At 41.8% G+C, this 12,565-nt stretch overlaps 1 protein-coding gene across 3 annotated transcripts in view; it reads left to right on the forward strand.

Moving 5' to 3' along the window:
• Window positions 1-557: 557 nt before the first annotated feature.
• Window positions 558-12,565, forward strand: part of WWC3 (WWC family member 3) — a 97,731-nt gene continuing 85,723 nt past the window's right edge. Inside the window, exon 1 of one of the 3 annotated variants that reach the window (XM_056489317.1) lies at window positions 558-987. In XM_056489317.1, coding sequence (XP_056345292.1) covers window positions 773-987 — 215 coding nt within the window. In that variant the 5' untranslated portion in view covers window positions 558-772. The remainder of the gene's footprint in view (window positions 988-12,565) is intronic. The other 2 variants (XM_056489307.1, XM_056489300.1) reach the window with 2 other exon arrangements.

Here is a 12,565-nt window from a genome sequence, read left to right on the forward strand (position 1 = left end):
TCCCATGTCCCTGTGCACACCGAGATTGTTCAGCACCTCCGAGGCATTTCTGACGGGCCCCGGAAAATGGATGACCGAGCGAGGGGAGCACGGCTCCCCTTTTTCGTCATTCCCCCGTAGCCCCGCGGGCCGTGGCAGAGCACAGGCCCCGAGGCAGGACAGGACGGGCCCCGGCGGGGCCTCAGCCTCCTTCCCCCGGCCCGGGCCCGGGGCGGAAGGCAGCCGCCCTCTCCTAGAGCCGACGTGTCTGGGTCTGGGCCCGGCTTCCGCGGCGAGGGGTGCGGCCAGGCCCCGCCGCTTCCCCCGAGCCCCACAGCGCGGGCCGGGGCGGGAGGGCTCCGCGCCGTGGGAACAGCCGAGCCGAGCCGGGCGGGGCGGAGGGAGGGAGGGAGGGAAGATGGCCGGGGCAGGCGCCGGGCGGCAGGCGGCGGCGGGGCGCTGCTGACCGGCGGGGCGGGGGCGGTCGGGCCGGGATCGAGGGCTGGGAGCCGGGGCGGCGCGGGGCAGGTCCCGGGCGGGGTTAGGAAGCGCGGCGGGGCTGGTCCCGGCTTGGAGCGGGGCTGGCGCGGGGGAGGATGAGCTCGGCGCGGCGCAGCCGGAGCCGCCCGAGTCCCGCTCCCTGCGGGGCCGCCTGTTAGTGCTGGAGGAGGAAGAGGAGGAGGAGGAGGCGGCGGGCGGCCGCGGCCCGGGCGGGACTGGAGCTGCCCCGGCGGCGGGCGGGGAGCGGCTTTCGGCCGGAGCAGGGCGGCGGCGGCCCGGCGGCGGAGCGGCCATGCCGTGGTTGAGCGGCGGGCGGCGGCGGCGGCAGCAGCAGCAGCAAGCGGCGGCGGGACAGGGCGGCGGGCCGGCGGCGGGCGGACAGCGGGGCCGGGAGAGCTCGGAGCTGCCGCTGCCCGCCGGCTGGGAGGAAGCGAGGGACTTCGACGGGCGAGTCTTTTACATCGATCACAACACCCGGCAGACCTCGTGGATCGACCCCCGGGACAGGTATGAGTGAGATCCGGGAGGGAAAGAGGGCCTGAGCCCCGTTCACCCGGGGCTGGGCCCATCGGCGACATTTTCCTTCCCCCGTTGGCGGCCGCCGGGAGGGTGTGGGCGGCGGGGCCGGCGGTGCCGCTGCCGGCGGGGCGCTCGGAGGCTCCGGGTCGGCGGCCCGGGGTGGGGGCTCTGTCACAGCGGCCCATCGCGGGGGCAGAGCCTCTACCCCTGCTGCTGATGGGTTTGTCGGCAGTGTTAAATGTTGAATATGAGCCAGAAAAAAAAAGAATTGGAGCTTTCTGCCCCCCAGCTCCCCTGGTGGGTGCTTGGACTAAGCGTTGTCTCAGTGTGGGGGGAGATGGGGAGGCAGGAGCGCTGACACCGCCTGTGTTTATCCTCCTCGCGTACCGGACCGGCCCCGCTGTAACCGAGCGGCTTGGCCATCCTGATTTATTAGCCGGGCTGAACTAATTGGCAGCAGCAGGCTGGAGGCATGCTGGAGTAATTTGGTAGATTACCTCCTCATAAAAGATAACGCTGCGTGGAGGTAAGCAAACCGGGAAATTCCTGCACTTAATTTGACAAATACGCGGTCTGCTGCAAATTAGCAGCAAAAATCTGCAGCTGCGTGGTGTCCGGGGCAGCGTCTGCACGGCCCGGCGGTGCGTGTGGAGACCGAGCTGGGCCTTTTCTTCTCACTTAGGGCGAATAAATAAGGGCAGATCTTACGGCTTTTAGGAGAAATGCGTTGTAAGCAGTGTTTAAGTGTAGCTGAAATCTGGTGGAAGCGTGGGCTCTGTTGCTCAGTAAAAGACGACCTCGCTTTAAAGCGGTCGCCTAAAAATTTCCACGCGGAGTTAGTGAACACAAGTGTCAGTATTTTAGGTGTCTGCGAAATAAGAAACATATGTCTCTGTGTATGCTTTTCTATATTAAACAATGTTTTTATAGTAAGTGAAAGTTGGACAAGGACAGTTTGAACCTCAGCCAGAGCTACCTTGCCAGAAATATGCCTGGAATGTTAAGCAGGCCACAGAAACATTTAAGCACAGTCTGGGTTAAAGACTGTAGTAATTTGAGAGATTCCTGTCGTTTTGCACGACAATGTATAATTGTTTAAATGGCCTAAATATTTACCTACCGGATAATGTTTTATCTCATTATGTGGACGTACTTATGCATGCACATATTATTTTGCTGAGATGTTAAATATTTGTTAATATGCTTTAGATAGCACATTTTTTTTCTACGTCAAAATTCCTGTACATGTAGTTAGGTTACTTTTAATACTGTGTGGCAAAGATAATCGATGTCTGTTGCTTCTCTGCATCTCATCCTTTCTATTAAATTTCGGAGAGTATGTGGTTTTGTCTTCTGCAGTATTTTCTATATAGACAATAACAGGAAAGGTTTTTTTTTTTTTTTTCATTTTTTTCATTTACTACAGTGTTAAAATTGAGTTACTGTTCAAGTTACATAGTATTGTTAAAATTATGGCTCCATGTTTGGAAGAAATAATTGAAATGCCACACATTGCTTGAAATTTTGTCTAAATATTTCACTCCAAGGTTTAAACTTAGATCTGTTTTTCACATTGGGTAAGAACAGGCTGTAGAGCAGAGATTGAGACATTTGCATTGGGGCAGAAAGAAAAGAGATTATGTTTTCACGAGCATGTTATCAGTAGTTTGTGCAGAATTGAAGTAGCAGGAGCTGGTTCTATGACTGCAGAGCTAATCTGTGGTTGAGAATAGACTACTGTTGTTATTTTAGTGAGATGTCTGGGTTTTGCATGGCAGAAAGTGACTGGTCTTTTCGAGTTTCATTGCTGGTATTCAGATTCCCATGGGCAGCAGCAAAGTAGGAAAAGCTCAATGTAGCTGTTTTCTGAGGAAGTTTGGGAAAGAAAGGTAAGAGCAGCAGTGCAGTGGTATTGAAGCTGTATTTTTGCAAACAGTGGTGTAAGTGGAGGGTAGAATAACTTACTTGTGTCATACGTACCTCGGCATTATGAATTAGGCATAGAGTGACAGAGTTCATCCCCCCATTTCTGTGTTTGGGTGGTTTTATTTCTACCTAGGAGGAATTGGACAAAGCTATGAGACCTCAGGCCATGCTGCACTTGTTCAAGGGCTCTGAGAATCAGCACCTCCAAGCTTTCCTATGGCTAGTAGTCTCTAAGCATCCCCACAGGCTCTTCTTTCGATTTAGCTGGCACTCAGTAGTTTGTTTTTTGTTTTTCTTTTCAGGACTCCCCCTGAGATTTCCAAGCCTTTTGTATAGTTTGGTTAGTGAATTTGATTTGAAATAATTATTCAATTAAAAATCCCTCCACAAAACAAAACAAATTTCTCTCCCCTCCCCCTATGTTTTTCCCATTGAAGCCAAAAAGACAAAGAAATGCTAATTGGAGAAATGCTCTGTGAAGGATTTTGGAGTTCGGAAAAGAGAAGATGATGAGAGTAAGGGAAGCAAGTCGGAATAATAAAGATTGAGTAGGGAAAAAGGGCTCGTAAGTGGATACCTTATGATTTTTCTGTGGTAAGAAAAAAGAGGTAGAAGGGTGATAAATGAGCAATTTTGAAAAGGATGTTATCTTTCTTGTCAAATCAGTGGTTAGGTTCGGGAAGATACTGTGTTGCTCTGCGTGGATTGTGTGTAATGAATAGATTGTGGATGGTTGTTTAGCAGATCGTGTAGATCTCAGAAGGGAGCCATTCAGTGGATGTTTTAATCTCGTGGTAGTCATCGTCTTTTATCGTAATAGATTGTAAATTCTTCAAGGCAGGGAACTGCCTTTTTATCTTGTGTTTGCACAGTACTTGCTACATTGAGATTCTGTTCAATAACGGGATTGTAAATGAATTTATAAAAGACTGACTGTGTTTGTGGTTGATATTGATGATCCTTGTGGCACCAGAGATCTTATTACTGTTGGTGTTTTCAAGTGATTAGAGCTTAGACAAAATTCTTGGAGTTTAACAAAAGCTTTCCAAGCATGTTCTTTTGGAGTGAGGATTTTAAACTTACAGAGTATAGGAATGTTTTTGCATGGAGAAATCGCCCATTTGGACCACTTGGAGAGAAATTGAAAAATCATTATGGGCTAAAACCTAGGTTTAGCAGCTGCTTGTAACTTCCTGCAACATCAACTACAGGTACTGGGGAGTTTTTCTGTCCTAAGTCCTCATTAGCATCCTAATTCTGAGGCCTCATAGATGAATGATGTGAGCACAGGTGGAAAACCCTGGCCTTGTAGAAGAAGTGGGTTGGAACAAGGAATATGGGATCAAATGGAGTTGGCTCTGGAATGTGACAGAGAAGGGGTGAGATTTGGTAGGTTTTGAAAGCAAAGCAGTTAGGATCTAGGGGTTGGGAGAAGCTGGATGGCACCTGAAGTCTGGGAAGAAAAAAGTAGGGGAACTGGCCTGAAAACCAGTAGAGCAGGGAGAAACAGGTAAGGAGAAACTGGTCTGGTGAGGGTTCAGGGTATGAGGGTGTCAGCTCTTTTCTTGGCTGTACAGGGAGCCCTGAGGGAAAAGAAGGAGCACGGGGTTTGGATGAGGAATCTTTAGGGTGAGAAAATACCATGAGAGACAGCATGCAGAGTCTAGGTGAAGAAGGGAAGATGACTGGAAGGTGAAATATAATAACTATGTGTGAGATGTGAGTGTGGGGGTCAAGAAATGTAAGATGTGCTGGACAAGGAGATTATTGAAAGGTCAGAATTGTAGAGGCTGCAAATAAGCAAAAAAGGGTGATAGGTTTAAAAGGAGTCAGCTTGGCAAAGTCACTAGGGGCAGGTATCTGTTGTTAGGAGTGCAGAGTAGAAATATTTAAGTGGGTACTGGGCAAGAAAGTCCAGAAGTGCTGACTGCTTTTTGCTGAACTGTTTCAGGACTTCTTATTCTCATAATTTATTTGATTTTAATAAGTATCTGTATTACCCAGTTAGTTGACTTCTCCTGTTGGGTGAGACAAAGTCTGCTACTACTGTTGTTTCCTCTCTTATGGCAAGTGGCACAGCAAGGTGTTCAAATATGTGCTGGTGTGATGCTGTATAATGTGATTTCTCCTTCCCCAGACTGGCTTTATAAAGGAATAAGAAATCGTAAGTAAGAAACCTAAATAAAAAGCATATTCATGTCAGATATTCTAATCTAGAAAATTCCAGACTTAAAGTCCCTTCACTAGTGCTTGTTTTGTATTAAAAGAGCATTTTCAGTGGCAGATTATTTTCTCGAATATTTTCTTGCCTTATTTCATATGTGTAGAGGAGTAACTCTGAGGGCGGATGGGAGAGCTGTGAAGTGATGAGAATTGCTTCTGAAGTTTTTTGTCCAAATTGGAAGGATGGGACTTCAGTGAGGCAAAGGATCTTTTGATATGCCACCACGTCTGCCTTAAACCCCTTACACTAAGAACTGCAATCAGTGACATTCATTATTAGAATTCGAATACTTCTATTCTAAAACATCAGAAAGATGAAAGCAACAGTATAGTTAGTACCACTGCCATTTTTGAACGTTGTCTTCAGGTTTGTATATGTTTTCAGACTTTTCTTGTCTACCTCCTGATTGTTGTATTATGATGTTCAACTGTTACCAAGGTTGCAGGAGATGAGGAATCTTGGAAAGGAAAAAAAAAAAAGAATTGTTGAATGAGTATAGATCTGGAAAATATGCTCTCCCATGAGGGGAAAAGAGTTGAATTTAATCAGTTGAAGAGCTGTTTAAGAAGTGATTTGAGTACTGTTCATAAAAAGAGATGATACCAGAGACCTCAGAATTCTTTTATTTGGTAGATTTGTCATAGCATCTGATAGTCAGAAATTAAAACCATGCAAACATAACAAAATATGCTATGTTTTTAATACTAGTAGATATTAGATGTCAGAGTAGTTTTCCACTCCTTTACTCTTTTACATGAAATTACCTAATTCTTTTTCTCAATTTCAGTCAGCTATCATTTGAAGTCTCATTTTTTATGACCATCAATTTTTACTGCTTCCATTACATGATATATCATTTGACCTGTATATAAACACATATAGCTAAGCATATCTCATAAGGATTGGCAGAGCAGCCTCCTTTCATTAGAAAGTGGAGAGCTGCTCTATTTGGTTGTTTCTCTTCATGCACCCAGGAAGAAATCCTATTTATTGCCATTACTTCAGGCATCTAGGTCACTGCAGTTGCACTGTTTGATTACTTCAAGTTGGCAATACAGTGGACTTGATAGAGTTTATATAAGAAGCATTGCATATAAAACAGTGCTTGAGATCCAGATGTTTCAAATTTTCTGTGTGAATGTCAGGCCTGGATGCAGCCACGGTGTGGATGGGAAAGCTGTGCAGCTGTATAGACTGCTCTCCTGGCATGTGACTGGGAATACATGCTGCAGCAAATGATGTTGGGAAAGGGCTGCAGTGCCCTGAGCCTCTCTGGGCAATCTGCACATATTTGTACTTTAGCTCTTGCTCAGACTAATTCAGTAATATTTTTAAGGGAACACTGTAGCTGACATTTGTTTTGAAAGCTCCACATATATATATGCCATGATAGATCTACTTCTCTGGCTTTCATGAGGGAGATACATCCATATTTTTTTTTCATGTTGTCTGGTAGGCCTTCAGACAGATATTTAACTTCATACTGTGTGCGAATCCCATGAAAATATTTATAATCAAGAATGAATGAAGACACAAGCATCCTAGAATTAATGTTTCTTGGTATTAGGGATGCTCTTCAAGCTGAGTCTTTTGTTTCAGTGGTAGATTCTGATTAGGTGTTAACAATTGCTGCTGGAAAAGCAGTGCTTGTATGAAGTGAATGTTGATGTTTTCTTGCCATTTAGCGTTGTTGTAAATGAGTGCTACATCTCCAGTCACTGAGTATTATAAATGTTTCAGTAGTTTTTCAGTGTCTTGAAAAGTAGAGATAGAAGGCATCCACTGATTCTTCCTAAGATGAGAGGTTTTCCTTATAGTACAATCATAATGATTTATAGTTTATTTAATTGGTTTTCAGTAGTTTAAGTACATATCCTTTGAAAATCTGGCTTAGGCAGCATAAAATTTCAAGACCTAATGACTTTATGCTAAAGCATCAAAACATCTCTTGAGCCACAGAAGTGTCATTAACAAAATGCCACCGCTGTTAAGCTTTTTGACATTTTATTAAAGGTGAAGGGTTTTTGTGTGTAGTTTTTACCTGTTAATGGAAGTATTTTCAGCAATTAGATATGTAATGTAGACACCTGCCTTACTGTATTTGTGTGGTGCTAGAAAGGACTAAATTAGCAGTTGTGCTTTGAGTGTGTTACAGCAATGTGATGGCACGTGTTACGAGGACTGCTTCTTGAAGGGTTCTGTGACATAGTATTGACTCACATCTGTGTTGGGTCTTGCAAACTGAGAAACCCTGTTCTGTGGGAACTTGTCCATGCCTAAAACTGTTAGAGAAGGTACTTTGCTATTTATTTATATATATATATATATCTATTAGTGTTTATCTGAGTTGGTATAGACATATTCGTTCTATTTATTGTAATTAAACTGCACCAGGCACTGTGGAAAGAAAATTGGGTGTTTGCATTAGTGTATCTTCTAAAGGGTGTGCGGAGGGAAGTCTGTGCTTTTCAGGATCTGCACATGTGAGAATGCAAGATTTGAAATGTCAGAAGGCTAGGGCTGGGGTTTAAGTTCTGTTATCTGGAGAAAAAAAATCTTGGATTGTAGGGATTAGTTTGAGAGATAACTTCATGTTTTTAGCAAATATAAATATAGTGACAACACTGTGTAAACATAAGAACAAATGACTTGTAGGCAACAAAAAAAACCTAGAAACTTATCCATAGTAGAGCCCTGTTAACAAGCTTCAGAGAGGTGCCTGTTGAATGTAATGTTGGTTTATAATTTTGTGTTGTTTGTTGGAAGGTAGAGTTTTGTAAAGTTGAATGTGAGGCCAAACAGAAGTATTTCGTTGATACATTGTTGAAAAAAGTAAAACTAATACTTTTCTACCTACAGTTAAAAATAGAACTTCCTGAATGTCTTATCTGCTGCAGATGTGACAGTTCACATTCACCAGCAAAGCAGCCAGTATTGCAACTTTTAAGTAATCTTCAACTTGTTTCTGGTTGAAAGTAGCAAGCTGGAGAAAATATGCTCTAGGTATTTTTCCTACCTGGTTGCCTGCTGTGGCAGGGCAGGGAGCACGCTCAGCAAAGTTTGGCAATACAGTACTCTTGAGCTAATAATTCACTGCTGCCAAAACCAGTAATGTCCTCCCTGCCAAACCACATGGTCTCACCCCTCTCTTGCACTGGTACCCTTGCTTATCTGACCTTGCAGTAAGGAAAATGAGAAAAAACCACAACCCTATGCAGTATTTCATGTATCTCTTTTTGGGGAAGTGTAGTGTTCAGCTGGTGTAGTTCTCTAAGCTGACTTAACCTTTGGAGCAGATGGGTATTCAAGTGGTTTATGTCAATTAAGTTTGTTTCAATAAGGGATTGGATTAGGCAAAACTGATGAGTCAGTTTAAAACCTTCTTTGAGTAAATCCTCTTTGTAAATGGCAGCCTTGACTACTGATTTTAAAAATACTCTCATAGTAAAACAACACATCTCTAAACCAGTTTCAAATTACATTTTAAAAGGAGGGAATCAGTTTTCATACATAAGATGGATGTATAAAGGCCAACAGAAGAGAAATAGGTGTCAGAGTCAGTTTTTTGGAGTGGCTATTAGGAGGTGAGGGAGCTGCAAGTAGCAGAACCGATTTGGGGATTGAGCTTGTGGTATCATCACCAGCTTGGAAGCACTAGGTGTAGAAGTGTAGGGTGTGACTGAGGAAGAGAAGGAGCATGAAAAGGCATGTCAAGGTAATAACAAAAACCACAGAGCAGCTATTTGGGTGACTTAAAAGGCAGTTTTGTTACCAGTGTTTGGAGTGACAACTCGTCAGAAGATCATTACAGTGCATCTGGGGGATTTTTTAAGGGTGGTGAATGTGTGCAGTTGGAAATTGCCAGGTCATAGAGGAGAAGGTTGTAATATTTGGATTAGATTAACGAGATTTTTGTCTCTGCTTATGGAGAGGAGCAGGGACTCTGATAATGTGGTTTTTTTCCTTGATACCAATCTAGCCTATTTTGTGAGAATAAATCCTTCAGTTCTTAGCTAATCATTAGTAGCAAGGAATGGGAGTTTAGGCTTTTTTCTGCCATGCCACAGGATCTTGATAATTTCTTATTCTGTCCCAAATAGGAAAGTTAATTTGGAAGTAATACAATAAGAGTGTGCTATGAGGTTGGCAAGACATGATCTGTGACTTCTAATACTTAGCTGAATCCTTCAAGTCAGCCATTTAGTGCTGCTACCCATCTGGTGAGACTTGCTCTAGGTACTTGTTACATGATCATATAAGCTGTAATGTTTCTCAGTTTGTTTCTCGACTTTTCTGTGGGTGTTGGCTGGAGTAGGAAAGGCTTTTGCATCCAGTGATGAGCTTGGTGGTCTCCCCGTGGTTTGCAGGATGAAGGCAGTTCTGTGCTGTACTGTTCACTCTTTGGCTGAAGGAGCTGGCTGCCATCAAGGGCTGAGTCAGTAAATATCAAAACCTAAAGCAACTGCATTTTTTTATTTTTGTTTTCAAAGACTTTTCTATTTCAGTATATTTAATTGGCAGAGGCACAAAAATAAAGTGCAGCGATATCAACATCCTTGAACCAGCAACAGAGAATCAAAGGCTATCTTTCATAGCGTTCTGAAAGAGTTATTTTCAAGATGAAATATCTATGGAGAATTTGTTGAAACTATTTTGACTTATATTGTACTTAGGCTGAAATTTTTTTGCACAAAGAGTGATTAGGATTCTTTATAGCAAAATGCAAAGTTTGGTATCGAAGCTGAAAATGCATAATATTTCAAAATTGATTTATTTAATGTTGGATTGCAGTTTAAAGAGCTAAAAATAAGACATTTTAAAAAGCCTTTATGCGAAACATTTTCTTAGAAAGAGTGACTTATCCATGTTTGGGAAGGCAGCTGAAGTACTGCATAATTATTTAATTCTGTAGCATAAACAAATTGTGACCCACTTCTCAAAGGTGGATACAGTCCAAAGTTACTTGATTTGAACAGCAATTCTATGAGTGCTTAAAAGAATTACAAAATAAAAAGTACACTACTTTTTTTGGTTTTTTTAATTTTTTTTTTTTTCAGTATAAGGACAGTTAGGAGATGAAGAAGGAAGTGCCTGTGCTTGGAAATAAATGTTTGAACACTTGCATGTCTTTTGCTTCCCCCCGATTAAATCTTTTGGATAAGACCAGGAATCACAGTATTAAAGATATGATAAGGCACATAGGTAAAAATCCTTGAACTCCAGACTTCAGAATAAATTAGCCACAAAACCCAAGGAAAAATTGATTTGATAAATGTCATGCCTGTTGGATCAAAGGTTAGTTTTAGTTGCATCTAAATAGCCTTTTAGACTATAATTGATGATTAACACAAATTAACCTGATGATCATCTGTTAGAGATAGCATAACTGACTTCTATTTCATATAGTTAAAAAAATAATTGGAGGAAATGGTTGTAGATGAAACTGCAATAGGTAATTTGTCAAAATTCTGTTAAAAAATGTGTATTCATATTGTGTATTTATATATACTTGTTTTCAACTGTATGCAGTGTACTGATTGACAACATTTGGAAAAAAGTGTATGCTGCTCTGCGTTGGTTTGAGTTGTCTTACTTTTGCTTTTCTGCCAGCTCATAGTTTATTCAAGGGAAAGCCTAGTGCTGCTCTTGTGGTTATGGGTGTACTGAGATTTGTGATAAACAAGCACCATGTGATCAAGACTCTGCATGGGCATTTGAAAACTACTTCTGTGCTTAATGTAGCTGCTCAGTTGGGACAAATTATAGAATTATTTTTTTAGAAAAATGCTCACTAGTACCAGCTTGCAGGAAGATGGTTTAAAATGGTGTACTTTGTAATAATTGGATTGTTTCTTGCTTTTCTTTGAGATTGCGCTCATGTAATCAAATACAATCCTTGCCTCAATAGACTTACACCTGTGAGCTTCCACATTCTTCATTTGATAATGCTTTGAAGGCTGAATTTTTCTATTAAATGTACTTTGAAAATCCATTGTAGCCTATTTCTTAATTGCAGTTTGCTTTTGGTGCTTATGTATTGTGTGTATAGCAAAAGACATAGTTTTAACTAAATCTCTATATTTCACAAAGATTTTAAAAACTAATTTTCCCGAGAAGAAAAGCAAAAGCATTTTGGTTAAAAATGATAAGGATTTTTTTATCAGCTGTATTTTGTATCTGGACTGGTTAGCCATCATTTTGCATTGCATGTAGGGGAACTTTGGGAGTAAATGTTGTGTCATGAAGAGGAGTATCTGTTGTGAAAACTTTTTTGATTTCACACACTTCTCAGCCCTTGGAAATGCAGCTTAATGCGTGCATGGTCCAGTATTTTAATGTCATTGTTGATAGCCAAGACTGTGGAAAGAAGTGACTTTCCTGTTATCTGCATTACTAAAATAGCTACAGCGTGAATAGGAGTTCAAGAAATAAGAGATTTCTTAAGCCTTTTGCCTCAGTCAAGGGGAGCCTGTATAGAGATGGAGAGGTCCTAGAACTTGTCTTCGTCCTTTCTTTTGTGTTGCTTGTGTTTGATAATCTTTGTATATTGAGTCTAGTGTACTGATTCAGCTAAACAGCTTCTTGGTTTCTCATAACACTGTGCAGTCCGCTGAATTTAAGAAGTGTTTTCTTTGATCTTAGTGAATGGCTAGTTTCAGCTAAGTTCCTTGGAATTGATCTGCAGTGTGAAGGGTGATTACTGTTCTTGAAGTGTGTTAGTTAATGTCTTCTATTCAGTGAGATGATGAAGTTGTTGGGGGAAAAATTAAGTGCTGAACCCTGCATACTTGTCTTAAACAGAATTAAAGTGGTAGGTTGGTATTTTTGCTGTGTTCTCTATGGGTTGGTTGGGTTGTTTTTCTTTTTTTTTTTAATAGAGTATAGCTTCAATTTTTTTCCCCAAGAAATTGTGAAATAAACCCTTTTTGGTTTAAATAAAATCTATCCCTTTAGCCTATTTTTGGAGTAGAATGTTGAGAGGTTTATGATTAGACTGGCTCCTGGATTCTGGTGAATTGATGCTGCAATAAAGATACTGTATTTCCAGTTCCAGGATTTATTTTCTTAATGTAAAATAATCTGTTTTGTAAATTCCTTATTGTCATCTTCAGTCATTTTCTGTATGCACTTACATGAAGTTTTGTGTAGTTTTGGTGAAGTGTTACAAACGTCTTCAGATGATAGAAGGCTTTTGGAGCAAAGAGCATTTTTAATCCGTGAGTAAGTATCTAAACACAAATGTGCAGGAAGGAGTGTGTGAGTGGTCTATACCATGTCATTCAATCATCTGAAATTTCAGGCAATTTACCATCTACAATATTTGTTTATGGCTATAATCTCAGTGCTTATGTTAGTAAACATAATTCTGATTTTACATCTGGAAGGTTGGAGTTGAGATGTTTATAGGGAGTGATC

Source organism: Oenanthe melanoleuca, chromosome 1, assembly GCF_029582105.1.
Source record: "Oenanthe melanoleuca isolate GR-GAL-2019-014 chromosome 1, OMel1.0, whole genome shotgun sequence".
Lineage (NCBI taxonomy): Eukaryota > Metazoa > Chordata > Aves > Passeriformes > Muscicapidae > Oenanthe > Oenanthe melanoleuca.